The sequence below is a fragment of the Narcine bancroftii genome, chromosome 6 (assembly GCF_036971445.1).
Source record: "Narcine bancroftii isolate sNarBan1 chromosome 6, sNarBan1.hap1, whole genome shotgun sequence".
NCBI lineage: Eukaryota > Metazoa > Chordata > Chondrichthyes > Torpediniformes > Narcinidae > Narcine > Narcine bancroftii.
Genome location: NC_091474.1, coordinates 5,642,034 through 5,659,069, shown reverse-complemented (window position 1 = coordinate 5,659,069; position 17,036 = coordinate 5,642,034). Strand labels below are relative to the sequence as shown.

General features: G+C 39.7%; 1 protein-coding gene across 8 annotated transcripts in view; it reads left to right on the top strand.

The window, feature by feature from the left end:
• Nucleotides 1-17,036, top strand: part of hnf4a (hepatocyte nuclear factor 4, alpha) — a 113,933-nt gene that overhangs the window by 57,018 nt on the left and 39,879 nt on the right. For 3 of the 8 annotated variants that reach the window (XM_069883736.1, XM_069883734.1, XM_069883733.1), the window contains exon 1: nucleotides 4,999-5,235. The exons of 2 other annotated variants lie outside the window; for them this stretch is intronic. In XM_069883736.1, the coding sequence (XP_069739837.1) occupies nucleotides 5,121-5,235 (115 nt within the window). In that variant the 5' untranslated portion in view covers nucleotides 4,999-5,120. Of the gene's footprint in view, nucleotides 1-4,997; nucleotides 5,291-17,036 lie in introns of those variants that run through there. 3 more of the 8 variants (XM_069883730.1, XM_069883729.1, XM_069883735.1) reach the window with 2 other exon arrangements.

The window sequence follows — 17,036 nt, the reverse complement described above, 5'->3', positions numbered from 1 at the left end:
GAAATTGGTCCAGAATCAGAGTGTAAAATGGACAGTGGTAAATTGACAGTCAAATAATCCAGTGACTTTATTTCCAGCAGGTTTGCAAAGATGGGGTGTGAGAGTGGAGGAGCTGTGAAGGAGCTGCCAATCTGCTGTGGGCCTATGCCAGTTTTACCCTCTGAATCACCAGCCCTATTCCCCACCACATATACCTCATACTTATGAATAAATCCTATAAGATGACATGTCTAAGGAACATTCCTCAACTCACATCACCCACCTTTCCTTGCCATCTGCCTCTGTCAGGCATTGTATCAAACATTGTTCAGACAAAAGGCCCTGGACACAGTTCACTATTATACTTAAATAATCTTGATCTTGATTTTTTTCCCCCCTTATATGTCTATCATTCTCTGGGCTACAATGGCTAATTCTGAGTGGTTTTTGCATGTCAAACATCCTCAGAACCATCATGATGCTGAAAAGGAGCATTCCGTCTTCATTTTCTGGTGTTCCAACTAATTTAGACGTGCCTCGATGAGGATCTAATGAGAGGGTGCAGAAGAGATATACCAGAATGTCACCTGGATTAGAAAGTATATCTTATGAGGCAAGGTTAGCAGAGCTGGGGCTTTTCTCCATGTAGCGTAGAAGGATGAGAGGTAACTTGATAGAGGTCTACAAGATTATGAGAGGCATAGATAAGGTAGGCAGTCAGCACATTTTTCCCAGGGCAGGAAAAGCAAACACCAGAGGATAGCTATACAAAGTGAAGGGGAAAAAAAGTTTAGGGGAGACATCAAGGATAAGTTTTTTTACACAGAGAGCTGTGGGTGCCTGGATTGCCAGGGGTGGATGGTGGAGCCTGGAACAACAGGGCCATTTAAGAGACTCTTAGACAGGCACATGGATGAAAGAAAAATAGAGGGTTATGATGTAGGGAGGATTTATATTTTTTGGTAGGTATATATAGGTTGGAACAACATCATGTGATGTCTGGACACTTTAGAACCAACCAATTGTTTCTGAAAATGCAGGATATCTGGGAACCAACATCAATAGAAATAAAGTAAAAAGTGGATATTTAGAAATTTAATTGAGCATCAATTATAAGCCAGAACACCAGAGAGAGATGATACATTCTTCTTCGAAGCAGTGTTTCAAGGTCTTTTTCTTCTTCTCTTAAGAGATTAGTGATGGTCTTGAATGAACATCCCAAATGAAAGATGGAGTCTTTGACAGTGGAGCATACCCTCACTTCTGCCCTGGAGTTATATTTGATTGTGTGCTCAATTAAGTGCACTCAGTACATTAGTAGATCTGTGGTGGTGCATTTGCTGAGTGAAGCACAAGAAAGAAGTACCTTAGAATCAAAAGTGTAAGTGCTATTGTCAGTGGAGACTGGAAGGTCAGGGACAACCTGTTGACAAAACTCAAAAGCTTTGAAACAAAGACCATCTCACTCCCAGAGGATCCCGATATCACAGTTGGTCCATCTGGCCATCAGGGCATCCGTGGATGGTCGTCAGATAAACTGGTGCAGCAGAGAGAGATATCAGGGTGCTGAGTAATTCATTACCATTTGTCAGGAAGAATATTCCTTAACTTTCCCCTCAATAGCCTGGGTCTGCTCTATAGTTAATGCCCTCTTTCTTCTTGACCTTCCCACCAACAGAAAAAGTTCCCACTGGATGTTAGTCAAGCAATATTTTCTTATCATTAAGAAAATATTGTGATGGGGATAAGTCAGCCTACAGGATGGAGATTGAAAACTTGGCTGAATGGTGCACCAACAGCCTTGCATTAAAACTAAGGAGCTGATTGTTGACTTCAGGAAAGGAAGGCCAGAGGTAGGCAATCCAGTGATCATTGGGGGATCAGAGGTGGAGAAGGTGAGCAAATTTAAGTTCTTAGGAGTCACAATCTTAGAAGATCTTTCCTGAACCCAACACACAAATGGCATCACGAAGAAAGCACGTCAGTGCCTCCACTTCCTCAGGAGTTTGCGGAGGTTTGGTGTGACCCCAGAAACCCTGGCAAATTTCTTCTGGGGTGTGGTGGAAAGTGTGCAGCTAACCAGCTGCATCATAGTCTGCTATGGGAACACCACTTCCCCTGAGTGTAAACTCCTCAAAAAAGGTAGTGGACACAGACCAAGACATCACAGTCAAAACCCTCCCCACTATTCAGTACATTTACAGGGATTGCTGCTATCAAAGAGCAGCAGCAATCATCAAGACCCACACCACCCTGCACACGCTTTGTTCTCGCTGCTGCCATCAGAAAAGAGGTGCAGGTGCCACAAGACTCACACCACCAGGTTCAGGAACAGCTTCTACCCCTCCACCATCAGACTCCTCAACAACAAACTCAAGCAGTGACCAATTTAAGGACTCTTACTTTTGCACTTTATTGATTTTTTTCTCACTTGGTTTACATTCCTGTGTTTGTTTACATGTTTACATGAGAACAGTTTTTTATGCAATACCAGTAAGTGGTGATTCTGATTCGCCTGCAGGAAAATGAATCTCAGGGCTGTATGTGATGTCATGTCTGTACTCCGACAATAGATCTGAAATCTGAATGGTGTGAGATGTAGCGCAGAAGGGTCCTGAGGCCAGGAGGTTCAGATTAACACTGAACTTAATCTCCAGGAACCAAGTAGTTGGAGTGTGCATATGAGGTCGTATTTGTATCATTAAAAATCACTGATGTCAGTGAGCACACAATAAAAATCAAATGGGCCTGGTTTCATGGAAACAACATTATTAAAATCTAATGGTTCGATAAGTGTTTTCAGACCAGTGAATAATGCAGCTGAAATATGCTCAACTGTTAAAAACAGTCAAATCTTTCTATTTATTTCAGTAGTCTAAAGCTTACAATCAAAGCACCCCCCTCACTTAGCCTCCAACTTGTCAAGGATTACAAATCTAGTTGTAATTCTTCTCTTAATTTAATCCTTGAAATTGTTTTTAAAAAAAAAAGAAGCAGAAACAGGAAACGAAGTGGAGAAACGTGGTGGAAATGTTCGGAGAGTTAACGGGAGCAGACGACAAGTAGAGGATGGGGATCAAAACAGAACCATTAATAATTACAGTAGAAAAGGGAGATAGGCAGTTAAAGACATTGTCCCATTACGTATCTTTCACTGATTTTATCGATTAAGAAACACGGTTTAGGGAATGTTCACCGTCTTTTTATAATTGTGTAATAATTCAAAGGTAGTCCTATCTTTTCAACCCTCTTTTCAACCCTCTTTTCAACCCTCTTTTCAATCTTCTTCAGCATGATGCTGAACCAAGCCATGAAAGACCCCAACAATGAAGACGCTGTTTACATCCGGTACCGCACGGATGGCAGTCTCTTCAATCTGAGGCGCCTGCAAGCTCACACCAAGACACAAGAGAAACTTGTCCGTGAACTACTCTTTGCAGATGATGCCGCTTTAGTTGCCCATTCAGAGCCAGCTCTTCAGCGCTTGACGTCCTGATTTGCGGAAACTGCCAAAATGTTTGGCCTGGAAGTCAGCCTGAAGAAAACTGAGGTCCTCCATCAGCCAGCTCCCCACCATGACTACCAGCCCCCCCACATCTCCATCGGGCACACAAAACTCAAAACGGTCAACCAGTTTACCTATCTCGGCTGCACCATTTCATCAGATGCAAGGATCGACAATGAGATAGACAACAGACTCGCCAAGGCAAATAGCGCCTTTGGAAGACTACACAAAAGAGTCTGGAAAAACAACCAACTGAAAAACCTCACAAAGATAAGCGTATACAGAGCCGTTGTCATACCCACACTCCTGTTCGGCTCCGAATCATGGGTCCTCTACCGGCACCACCTACGGCTCCTAGAACGCTTCCACCAGCGTTGTCTCCGCTCCATCCTCAACATCCATTGGAGCGCTCACACCCCTAACGTCGAGGTACTCGAGATGGCAGAGGTCGACAGCATCGAGTCCACGCTGCTGAAGATCCAGCTGCGCTGGATGGGTCACGTCTCCAGAATGGAGGACCATCGCCTTCCCAAGATCGTATTATATGGCGAGCTCTCCACTGGCCACCGTGACAGAGGTGCACCAAAGAAAAGGTACAAGGACTGCCTAAAGAAATCTCTTGGTGCCTGCCACATTGACCACCGCCAGTGGGCTGATAACGCCTCAAACCGTGCATCTTGGCGCCTCACAGTTTGGCGGGCAGCAGCCTCCTTTGAAGAAGACCGCAGAGCCCACCTCACTGACAAAAGGCAAAGGAGGAAAAACCCAACACCCAACCCCAACCAACCAATTTTCCCTTGCAACCGCTGCAATCGTGTCTGCCTGTCCCGCATCGGACTGGTCAGCCACAAACGAGCCTGCAGCTGACGTGGACTTTTTACCCCCTCCATAAATCTTCGTCCGCGAAGCCAAGCCAAAGATAAAGAAAGAAAAGAAGTCCTATCACTGGAATATTCTTCAATGGAACACATTTAATGACAAATTGTGGTTTATTAGCAGCATTTTAAATTTAAGTAAAGAACAACAATAACCAACAGTGCGAGCTTTACTTCATCTGCACCATTCGATTGCAACGCGATGTCATCGCCAATTTTGGATTAGATGGATTTTAATACATATTGTTTTACATTGGTTATAAATGGGAAACCTGAGCCTTTTTGTGGTTATCAGCCTTTCAGAGAGTAAAGTTTCTCACTTCTCTGCGAAAGTTACACTTTATAAAAGCTCTATGTTACATTGGACACTCACTCATTTTAATTCCCTTTCATCATCTTCCCTGGTTTGTTGCTTAGTAATAACTGCAGGAACAAAACAGAATATAATTTGTGCTTGGTCCCATTATCTATTGCTAACATTATTAATCAAACAGTAGCTGAGATCAGCAAACTGCATGTCATCAAATAATAAGGTGCTTCAAAAATCAGTGCCTTTAAAAAAACATATTGATAGACGAAGAGATTAAATATTAACATGAAAATCCCTCCACCCCTCATCAGCATATATCACTGCTTCATTTCAGTAAAATGCTTGTTAAACATCATCACTGATAGAGACTCAGTCCATGTAAGCCTGGCAGAGTGGTCGTCAACCTTCAGCGAAGTTCACTGAAAGGCGGAATTGTGGAGTTTTAGTAACAATGCGCTTGTCGAAAGCTCTGATAGAAATGGATTTGCCAGATTACACAGCAGCCTTAGATCCTGCTTACACAACTCTGGAGTTTGAGAATATGCAAGTGTTAGCAATGGGTAATGGTGAGTTCTAACATTTTACTGTCAGCTTATGGGACTTAATGCCGAGACGGATAAGGTGTGTAATTCTTTAAAGAGTATATCTTTTTTTATTTGTTCCTGAGTAATCAGGAAAGGTGAAAAATCAATGAACAGAATGATTAATTAGAAGTTATGGGGTGTCTGGTGTGCTTCAAGCTCTGAGTAGTTGATTTCAAAGTATGGTGGCTGGCTGCAGTGTAATTGATAAAATCAGTTTGATTCTTTGGTGAGTGTTTCGGATTGTTTAGAAGTTCATTCTTTTTTTTATGTTGTTAATTAATAAGTTCCAATATTTGTACTTTCAAGAAACTATGAATGCAGTACTTGATTACTGATTTTTAAAGTGAATGTCCTAAATATTTTATTAAATACCTTTATCGATATACTCTTTATGACCTCTCAGCTTATTTCTATGTTCTAGTCTAATTCATTGATCAAATATTTATCTGAAATTTGTTTCTTTATTCTATATCTTGTTTAAAAATAATATCATGAGGTTGCATCTAAAGGGCTGTCCTCAGTATCATTTAAACGCCTTTTACAGATAATTGGTTTATTTGTTATTCCTTGAGAATTAGAGTACCAAGTAAACTTGATGAGTATGCTTTATGTCTAAGCCAGCAAAGAAAATTTAATAGTGAAAAATATCTTGATTCTGGTATGAAAATCCACTTACTAAATTCTACCTTCCATTTTGGCCCTGGTTTCATTCACAGAGTTAAACAATTTCTGAATAATCCATGTGTTCAGGTATTTTACAAGTTTGGCTGATTATTTACCAAGTCATTTAAAAATGTTTATCAAGTCATTTAAAGACGGCAAATGCTAAAGAGATATGTTTAAGTTTAGATATGAAACATTCTCGGAAAAGCCTTTACATAAATAATGTTTAGGCGATCACTTCAGCTGGAAACTGACACATACTTACGAAACCCGTATAATAAATTGCCATGATTATAAAGCAATCCATTAAAAGCTATTACATACTGCACAAGTGACTATGTCACCTTTACTGATAAAATAAATCAAATCTTAACTGCTTGTCAAGTACTAAATATTTTAATCAATGTACAATCTCACATATTGCATGCCTAAATTATGCTGTTTAAATTTTGAAATTCAAATCACTTAGAAAATCCTCAACTAGGTCAGTAGAAAGACTATAGCATTGTCATTGATCAGTAGCTAACATAACTCACTTTGACATAGAAGCACATTATTATGGAAAGAAGTTCAGGGGCCTAAATGCCAAACAGGAGTTAATGTTTGAAGCTGGAAATGACAGCAGGTTGAAACAAGCATTAATTTTATTCTTGAATTACTTCTACACACTGTATTATATTTGGATCTTCTCCTTATTTTAGATACTTGGATATATGCAAGTATGCCTTCAAGTTTTCACTGTTTGTTGGTCTTTCGATAGCACAAACCTTTGTTTGAGATAGTTAGTCTAGTTATAAGCTTGTCTATAAGATAAATTGCTTAATGCTGATAGCATTACCTGCTGGTGCACAATGAGTGGCTTAAAGATATGTAAATCTACTTAAATAAAACTTCCTTAGCAAGTTCTATAACATTTGAGAAGTGTAACTTCACAACTATTGACTGGGTTTGAAACCAGGGCTGGCCTTTGCTTATTTAGGTGAATCCAAAGCCACCCAATTCCTTCTTAGGCATGATACATACGCAATCAGTGAATTAATTCTCTTCAAGGCATTTTTCATTCTTTAATCTAATTTTTACCATTTGATTTGCGGGTCTGTTGCATGATGATGACCTCTGATTGCACAATCAGGTGATCGTTTGTCTCTTTTCCATATAACATTACTGTTTTGCCCTGTTAACCATTGAAAGACTCTATCTCCTCTGTAAGGTCAGGATTCTTCACAGCAGAAATTGGAATGTGTGGCACAGTTCATTCGAGCTTTGGCTCCACTGGCAAATCCTGCTGTCCTCATAGCAGGCAGCCACAAGTACAGGATTTGACATCCATTAAATGATCTCTGTTGAAAATACATTTCTAAACCTCTCCTGCATTGAGTACTGATGGATATATGAATCATTTCCTTGATGCTTCAAACATTTGTTCTTCTAAGAAGGAAGGAAACTTGGTCAAATATTTTCAGTTGGTCAGACTTTGATATTTAAATATTTAAATTTAAAGTATGTCAGTAATTTACTAAATAGGTTATTCTCTGCACAAGAGGCACAGGATGAATTTCATCCTTCTTTATTCATGCAGTCCTGGGCTACATCAGGCAAGGCGTGCACATTGATATCAAAGTACAAATGGTAGAATAATGTTCAATAATGTATTTGACTCACTGCATTCCCGAATTCCCCCTGCACTATTAATGTCAACCTTACCAGCTGTTTCAGTTTCTGCTGCACAAGTATAGCTTTAATGCCCAAAAGGGGATTTGAACCTTCCTGATGCAGTAGGTGTCGGCAGGTCCCCCCACTAACGCTGTTACCCCTTCACCCCTACAAACGTAGGAAAAACACCTTGCCTTAATCTTTAAAAGTTTTGCAATGCTTTGATGTTTTTTGACTTGCATTTCTCATGAAGAATTTGGAAAGAAGAGCTTTGTTTTAGTGTTAGATTTTAAAGGAGAGAACAATCACCCAAGTTTGAATAATTTTAATGCTTTTATATTGTTGCTTTTCCTTCTCTGATCCTAAGATCTATTCCTGGACAAAATTATTTCTTTGGTGTGGTCTAGGATGCAGTATTCTGATCAGAAGTCCAGGGTGCAGTCTTCTTCATAGATGTCAGCTGCCGTCTGATTTCAGAGATCTAACTAAGTAGATAGCAGCACCAACATTCTCTGTTTGCAAGTAGTTTGCTGCACTACCAAAATGGCTTTAACAACCGGTGAGGCACTGTCCCCAGGATAAAATCAAAAGAAGTAGAAAAAGGTTAAAAGAAAATCTCGCTGGCAAAAATACATGGCGTCAAATTATGTACAACAATCTTCTGCAATACTAGGGAACGGTCAGCAATTTCTGCCATATTGTAAAGCAGACTAGTGAACTTTCTCTACACCCTCTCCAAGGGTGTCCTTCCTCAGATAAGGCACCCAAAACTGCCCGCAGTACTCCAGGTGTGGTCTCACCAAGGCCCTGTACAGCTGCAGCAGGATCACCCTACTCCTGTACTTAAATCCTCTCGCTATGAACGCCAACATACCATTCGCCCTCCTCACCGCCTGCTGCACCTGCACTCCCACTTTCAACGACTGATGCACAGCAACACCCAAGTTTCACAAGTATGAGCATCCAGCCGTGAATGTGGAAATCCATAGGTAACATCTGTGTTTCTGTGCTGTCCCGGCACTCCCCCTGATAGAAGCAGAAGAAGTCAGTGAATCCATGAAATCTCAAACTAATGAACTAAAATCTTGATCCTTGTTGACAGAGACTGGACAGATTTTTAATGAAATACTAAGCCTTATTCCTCCTAGAATCTAATTTTGTAATTGTGAACTACACAGATAAATATTTAAACATTCTATGCCTGTTAAAATATAGTTTATTAAGTTTAATTTTTTTTATATTCTGATTTCTGAGAGCCTGTTGGTCTGTTCACAGAAGAACTGTCGTCATTGAACTAGGAATATTATAACCAATTAACTTAATCCCAAACATTATTCTGTTTCCTCTGTAAGGTGTTGAAAATCATGTTTTAACCTTGGCTTGTTGCTCTTGAGAATTTGTTTGTCGGCCTTCTTGATTACATTACTTTTGCTAGATGCTAGAGGGCCAATGGAGCTCTTACTGAGCAACATTGGAAAGAGAGAATATCATGCCTGAGAGACAGTTATCTCTTTATGGTCAGATTTCTTTGAGATCTGCAGTGAACCCATCATTTTGGCTCTGATTGCAAGATTGTGGCCATCAAGAAAAGTACAAAATAGTCTTTTCATGTTGTTATTGGTATCTTCTCAGAGGTGTTCTCACAGATAAAGTGACCATAGAAAAGTAAGAAAAATACTCACTTGTGCTGAGATCAAGTTTAGCCATCACCGATGTGACTAATTTAATCCTAACCTGGAGGTCAGAAAATCCTGCAGTAACATTTTTGTAAATTGACCAAGAGAGGGTCTCGCTGAGAAGATTTTGGGCATTGCTTATACAGTAAATAGAATTGTCCCAGTGGACACTGACCCCAAGATTAGAGCATGATATCCAGGAGATTTCAAAGTACTATTCAAACCCAAACAATGCTGCATTAGAGATGTTTCCTTCTGATAATGCAAGACAACTTAGAAATTGCCTCTTCCCAATGCAATTTTTTTTAAACCAAACTATGGAAATATTTTAAGTTAAGGAAATACTTCAATGTAAAATTCCACTTTATTCAACATAGAAACATAGAAAATAGGTGCAGGAGTAGGCCATTAGGCCCTTCAAACCTACACTGCCATTCACTATGATCATGGCTGATCAATACCCAGTTCCTGCCTTCTCCCCATACCCCCTAATCCCCTTGGCCACAAGGGCCAAATCTAACCTACACTTAAATATTGACAGGGAACTGCCCTCAACTACTTCCTGTGGCAGAGAATTCCACACATTTACCACTCTCTGAGAGAAGAAATTTTTCCTCATCTCAGTCCTAAAAAAATTCCCCCTTATCCTTAAACTATGGCCCCTGGTTCTGATTTTTCCCAGCATTGGAAACAACCTTCCTGCATCTAGTCTGTCTAAACCCTTAAGAATTTTATAAGTTTCTATAAGATCCCCTCCTCAATCTTCTAAGTTCCAGAGAATACAAGCCTAGTCTACCCAACCTTTCTTCATATGCGAGTCCCTCCATCCCCGGTATCAGCCTAGTGAACCTTCTCTACACCCCCTCCAAGGCGAGGATGTCCTACCTCAGATAAGGCACCCAAAACTGCCCGCAGTACTCCAGGTGTGGTCTCACCAAGGCCCTGTACAGCTGCAGCAGGATCTCCCTACTCCTGTACTTAAATCCTCTCGCTATGAATGCCAACATACCATTCACCCTCCTCACCGCCAGCTGTACCTGCACGCCCACTTTCAATGACTGATGCACAGCAACACCCAAGTTTCGCTGCATCTCCCCTTTTCCTAAACAGATACCATTTAAATAATAATCCTCTTTCTTGTTCTTACCTCCAAAGTGGATAACCTCGCATTTATCCACATTAAACTGCATCTGCCATGTCCTGGCCCACTCACCTAAATTGTCCAAATCACCCTGCGCTCTCCTAGCATCCTCCACACACCTAACCCTGCCAAGATACCCATCTTTGTATCGTCTGCAAATTTCGAGATACTGCTATCTATTCCCACATCTAAGTCATTGATATATATCGTAAACTACTGCAGCCCCAGCACTGAGCCCTGCGGTTCCCCACTAGTCACTGGCTGCCATTCTGAAATCATCTGTTAAATAATTTATAAACATATTTATCTGGATAAGAGTCTGACGGAATTTGAGCCTTTGACTGCTCTCTCACACATTTCTTAGGTGTAATGGCTTGGACAACTTTGGAAAGACAAAAATATTCACATTGAATACTTGTGAATCAGGCAATGATTAATGGTATGCCTGAATCTATGCATGTTATCTATGGTAATAAATTATGTTTACTTACTGTATATGAATGATGATCTTATTATTTATGAGGTATCTGGACCTACTGTCACTGTAGAGAGCCACCTGTAACACTAACTTAAGAGTGAATTCTAATTGGACAACATTTTTTAAAAGATCTTAATCAGGATTTATCGAGTGGTAAAATTGCCAGTCTAAATGCTTTATGAAGGATTTCCTCAACCATCTAAATGCTGAGAAGCAAAGCAGTCCTTCCTAATGAGGGATGATCAGAGGAAAGGATAAACAGGATTGCTTCACTGCAGTACAGGTGCTCCTCTACTGGTTTGACTGGCAAAGGTTTGTTGGATTGTAGCCCGCTTGTAAGTAGAGGAGTACCTGTACAGCATATGCTTGTGATTTAGTGTGATTGACACCATGTATTTGGACACTGCAGAAACAGACTGTTTGGCCATCCATAGCTTTCTTGTTATTGCAACAATTGAGTATTACCGCCAACTTGGAGTTAATTACAATGTCCAGAATCTTCTCTGCTTAGACTGCATTTACAGTTCTTTGCAATGACAACCTCTGAGGAAGAAACTTCCATGAAGGTCTGCAGAATAGGAGAGGCTTTTTGGTGAGATCGAACATCCACTCTAACCTGTTCATTCGTGATGAACATACATGGGATTGAAAGAGACAAAAAAAGATGAAGAAGTATCAGTCCAAAATGATTGCTTGTGTAAGCAATTGCTACATTGATCATATCCATCTTCCGTGAGTAGACTAAAATGTGGTGCTTCCACTGATGAGAGTTCTTCGCTTCTGCATACATTAGTCCTATATTTTAAAAAGAGCCTAATCTTCAGCTGTTTACTGCCTTTCCCCATCCAAGGTATGCCAGTCTGTTCAAATTATTATGATGTGCATTCCTCTCATCTGCATCTGCATCAGCTGCAGGGCAAAATAGCCACCACTGACCATGAATTACATTCCAAAGCATTCAAGTTCCTGATGACTGTCTGCACAAGCAATGTGGATATCCTCACATGAAAATGTACCTGTATTTCACGTGAGCTCTTTAAACAAGATGACACTCCTAGAAAAGTTGGGGAGAACATTTCAACAATGGGATCATGGACTCATTCACAGGATCTGACCTCTCCAATCTGACTATAATGATGTGTGTAACAGTTGGAGTGGATCATTTGGTTCGCCTTGATTTGCTGCCTCTCCATCTTACAGAGCCTCATATCCTGGACCATCAATGCTCTCCTCTGCCCAGCTGGATGTTGAGGTGGTGGATGATGAGCAATGACTGCCTTCTGTAACCTTTTTTTCCAACCTGCTCCTCTTGTTCCTTCTGTTTTCCAGTCTCAGCCTCATGGACCTCAGGATCTGGTCACCTTGCTGAGATTTCTCTGGCATTGCCTAAAATCTTTAGTTGGAAAGATTGTTCAGTGTACAGCATACCATGATTAGGTCTCCAGCCATGATTAGCTGGATGCCCACCAATAATGGTATACATTCTACAAGTGACCAGTGCTGCCTTCAACCAATGACCCGGTACATTAGTGGCTCTTGTTGGATCGGTGCTCCATCTTTGCTTTTGGAAAGCACATTAATATGAAAAGCTATAGAAGTAGAGAGAGGCCTTTATTACCCAGGGTTCATCTCTTGGGCTGCATAAAATGTTCATAAGTGCATGCATTAATTCAGATTAAAGATTAATATATGTTGCCCAGAAATGTAACACTTTGGAAAAGCAAATTATTCATACAATCCACCATATTCAGTATACTTTGGAGGTTGAAATTCTTTTTATTTCTAAGAAGATTGAGTTTATTAAAGATTTACAGGCACAAATGCAGTCAGTGGGTACCGTGACCATGGATGTCAGCAGGTCTGGGACGAGTCATTAACTGAGATGTTACTTTCTCCTCTCTGCAAGGAGGAGAAATCATTTCTCCATGAACACAAGCCATCAGTGGCATCCTTAATATTATGGTGAGCAGCAAATTGTGAGCCATGCAAAGGTCTGCCACAACCACCTGGAATTATTGTCTGGCAAGGAAACTAAAGGTCAACATGGGCATGGCATTGGTAGAGAGCACAGTCCAGATTTGTGAATGTGGCAAGCATTTCTAATACAGAAAATCTGAGCCTGCAACTATATTGTTCAACTGTGTAGCCCAGATATGAGATGAAGACATTCTAAGGGTAGATTCCCTGCAGGTGTGTTTGTCTCCAGCCATGAGGTTTCTAACTTTCTCGACATGGCAAAGTGTATTCTTACAGCATCTCCAAAAGTGGAGTGCTGCCAGCAGCGGGACAACTGACTAACCCAAGAAACGAACATCTCAGCAGGAAAATGCCGAAGAAAACTGCCTTTGACTGATATGAAATTACAATATGCAAAATTAAACTTTGAGGATTTTCTTTTAGACTACAACATTAGTTGGTGTTTGGTTAGCTTGAAGACATTGATTATCTTAAAAGAGAACATAATGTGAGAAATCAGTGAAGTTGTGAAATAAAAAGAAACATTTATGAATCTACTCTGCCACATGGTAGCTGTTCCTGCCAGATGCCCTTTGAGCAAACCCTGCTACATGTGCCCGTTATTAATGGTTAGAAAATCATTTGAGAGTGGCCTGAATTTCTGACATGAAAAGTTTGCCATTCACAGCACATCATTTCCTACAGCGTATTGTAGAGCAGAAGGGCAAAGGTGCTCAGACCTGATTCTTCTCTATTTAAGTTGTTGGATTGGGCAGATTGTTTTAGAAAGTCTGGAATAAAAACAGAATAGAATCACAGAATTACATGTAAATTTAACAGCCAACATCATTCCATTGACCAGAGCAGGAAGGAACATGATCAATTTGTTTTAATCTATTTGCTGTTATGATGGTCATTCCTCAATAGACTATCCGAAAATGGTTTTGTGAAATTCTACCAGTTTAATGTAATGTTAAGCAGGTTTTCCAGTCTTGTTACCTGTAGAAAATCCTTTATTTGCTTTCTCAATATTGAATTGAAGAAATTTGATCATGTTACATACATTATTTCTCACACCTTGAAAAGAGTGCTTTCTTTCTAAATTCCTGCTGATCTGATCATTTCCATAATGAGTTCATTGTCATATACATTGTACAATGTACATAGGTGCCAAAAATCTTACTTGCTGCAGCTGAATAAGGTACTTTGTTAACAAAACTATGAAAATAACTAAAAGAAAACTACAGAAATATACAATTGAATTAAATAGAGACCATACATACAAAAAAAATAGTAAATATTTACAGTTATCCTCCCTTGTACAAAAAAAATTGACTGGGAAATATTGCAGAGGAACCTTTTATGGTGTCAAAGCAGTCCATGATTAGTTTACCAAGAGGAGGTTCAGGATCCTGATAGCTATTATATAGATATAAGTGAAATCTGATGAATTAGGACATGCACAGTTCGCTACATGCTTGGTAGAACATCTGCTTTTTTCAGTGTTATTTTCAGTATTTATTCGCGTTCAATTATTTGTAATGTAGTGAGGATTTGTGTCATTGCCCTGTACGTTACTTGATCTTAGTGTAATACAAACAGTACAGATTTATTCTTTCCCAACAAACTAACCAACTAAATACTGCCATAAGAAGAGCCAATGTACTGTAATGAAAATAGAAGAAATCGATTACACCTTAGTTAATAAAACAGCACAAATGGCCATCAGTAACTTTTATCCACAGTTGTATTTAACCTTTCGATCCTATCAAAGTGAAAGCATTGAGTTAAGATAACATTCTTAAAAACTGGTGGGCGTAAATGAAAAATGTTTACTGTCAAGGTTAGGATTGCACATATACTAAAACTTTATATATGGCTCAATGATCCAAGGACATATTCAAAACTTGTCCTAGCTGCTGGAATATTCCAATTCATGTTAATTAAACTCACCTGGAATCAAAACAGTTGGTATCAGTTATGGCGACCAATGAAGCTATTCAACTATCCTTTTTTTTGAAAATTTTACAGACTCGTGCTTTATGAACAATATAGATCACTCTTCCCCTTTTACAGAGCACTTTGGATTGAGTTATCTTTTTTCCCCTCTTCCCCCCCACCCCCCAATCCTCCCATCCTCCCTCCCACTCCAAATTAACAAAAACAAACATTCATTAAATACTGAAAATAACAATACAAATACATGAAAACAGCAAAACAAAAAAGAGACTGAGAAAATATTGGTGGGGGGAGGAGGTGTTGGCTGGGCCTCAAAGTTATTTCCTCAATCTTGGCATTCCAGGATTGGTGTGAGCCATTGGGGAGTTTAATCAGACCCCCGTTCCAAAGTACCGCAGGTATGGTTGTCACTCCTCAACAATCGTGTGGTACTTCCTCCTCAGATTAAAGATGATTTTCTCCAGGGGAATACAGCTCTGTATTTCCGTGTTCCATCGTGTGGCACTCAGATGGGAGTCAAATTTCCAGGTAACTGCTATACATTTCCTGGCCACCGCCAGGGCAACGTTTACAAATTGAATTTGGTATTTGGACGGTCTTGGACTCACGTCCATAATATCCCCCAACAGGAACAATGCTGGGTCCTGTGAATATTCCACCCCTGTAATTTTCTTCAGAATGTTCCCCTATGTTCTACCTAAAAGGGTCTCACCTTGGTACATAGCCAGGTTGAATGTACAAAGGTTCCTATCTCCACGCCACATCTAAAGCAAAAGTCTGAAATCTCTGACTTTATGCAATTTTTGTGGCATGAGGTATAGCTGCTACGATTCAACTACCCTTAAAAACACCCATCAGGTAGATTAATCTCACTCAGGGAGGGAAATCTGCCGTCATCACTTACATTAATATCTCTGAAATAGTTTAGTAAGCAGGGAATTAGGGATGAAGCAAAAATTCCTGGCCTTGCCAGCAGTGTCCACATGAAGAACCAAAACAAGAACTGGCTAAATAAAATAATACAAATGTAACAAGAACATGTCAACTTTGCCTACTTCATTTTCCACATCTTTTATCATCTTCATTCACACTTTTGCTTAAGGCTTAGCTTTTTCTAAATGCTTGGAGTGGGAACTGTGTGTTTTCTGTCCTTTGTTATTACGTGGCAAAAACAGAGCTTTTTGTCTGGGCACCTTGTGCATTTATCTTCCAGGCATCAGATACACTCCATCTCTCTAACCATTTAGCAATTCCAACATATTTACAATTCAAAAATATATTTTTCACTTTTGCTCAAGCAATTTCTCCCCTCAAATTGCATCTGGAGGTTTGGTGGCAATAGAAATTGGAGGTTATTAAATTTGAATGTCTTCTAATGGTATTCACAGTTTATAAACCTTGTCCAGAATCTTCCTGATTGTTTCTTTTCCACTTGTTTCTGATGATGCTTAACAATGCCAAAGTATCACAAGAACATTTGCGTCTGCACTTTTTATTTTGTGGCCCAGGCGCTTATTTTTTTCGTAGAACTTTGTTGTTCCTATAATTCTTTCCGATCATCACATAAATTGTCTGTTTGCATTTTACGACTAGATCTGTTGATATTTGTGATCCAAAAGGACAAATATGTAAGGAGGTTGCAAATCAAGTTTTGAATCGAACTCCATTGGATATTATAATGCTTTGAAATGTTGCTTTTAGGAACATATTCAATGAGTGATGTGCTCATTAAACATGAAGCAAAAAAATATTAAGGATGTATTTAATAACTCATGGTTCTGAAACAACAGTTTACAGAGTGAATGGTGTGGATTAGAAAGTCATAGAAGATGATAATTAAACAATATTCTTAATGTCAGAATTCATTTTGAAGCCAGTTCTGGACACTAAAAAAGAGACGCATTCAAAAAGTGGAGTCACTGTAGAGAGGAGCTACAATGTAATGAGGTCAAGTTACAAGCAGGATCAAGAACAATTTATTTCCACTGTGGTTTTGTTGGTTTTGAGGTGACTAATGAGGCCAATATGGAGCAGGGACAGGAAATGACTGATGGGGCAAGCAGGTGGTTACTTTGTAAGGTGGTTCCTTCCTTCTGCTAGTGTTTTAGTGTGCTCACAATGCATGGCTTGAGGCTCTAATTCTCCGTCTCCATTTGAGCGATTATGTGCCAGCAATTCCTACTCCCCAGTTGGAACACATTCCTTCAGCTTCCATGCTTTGGAATTCTCTTTCCAAACTCTTCATTCTTTAAGACCA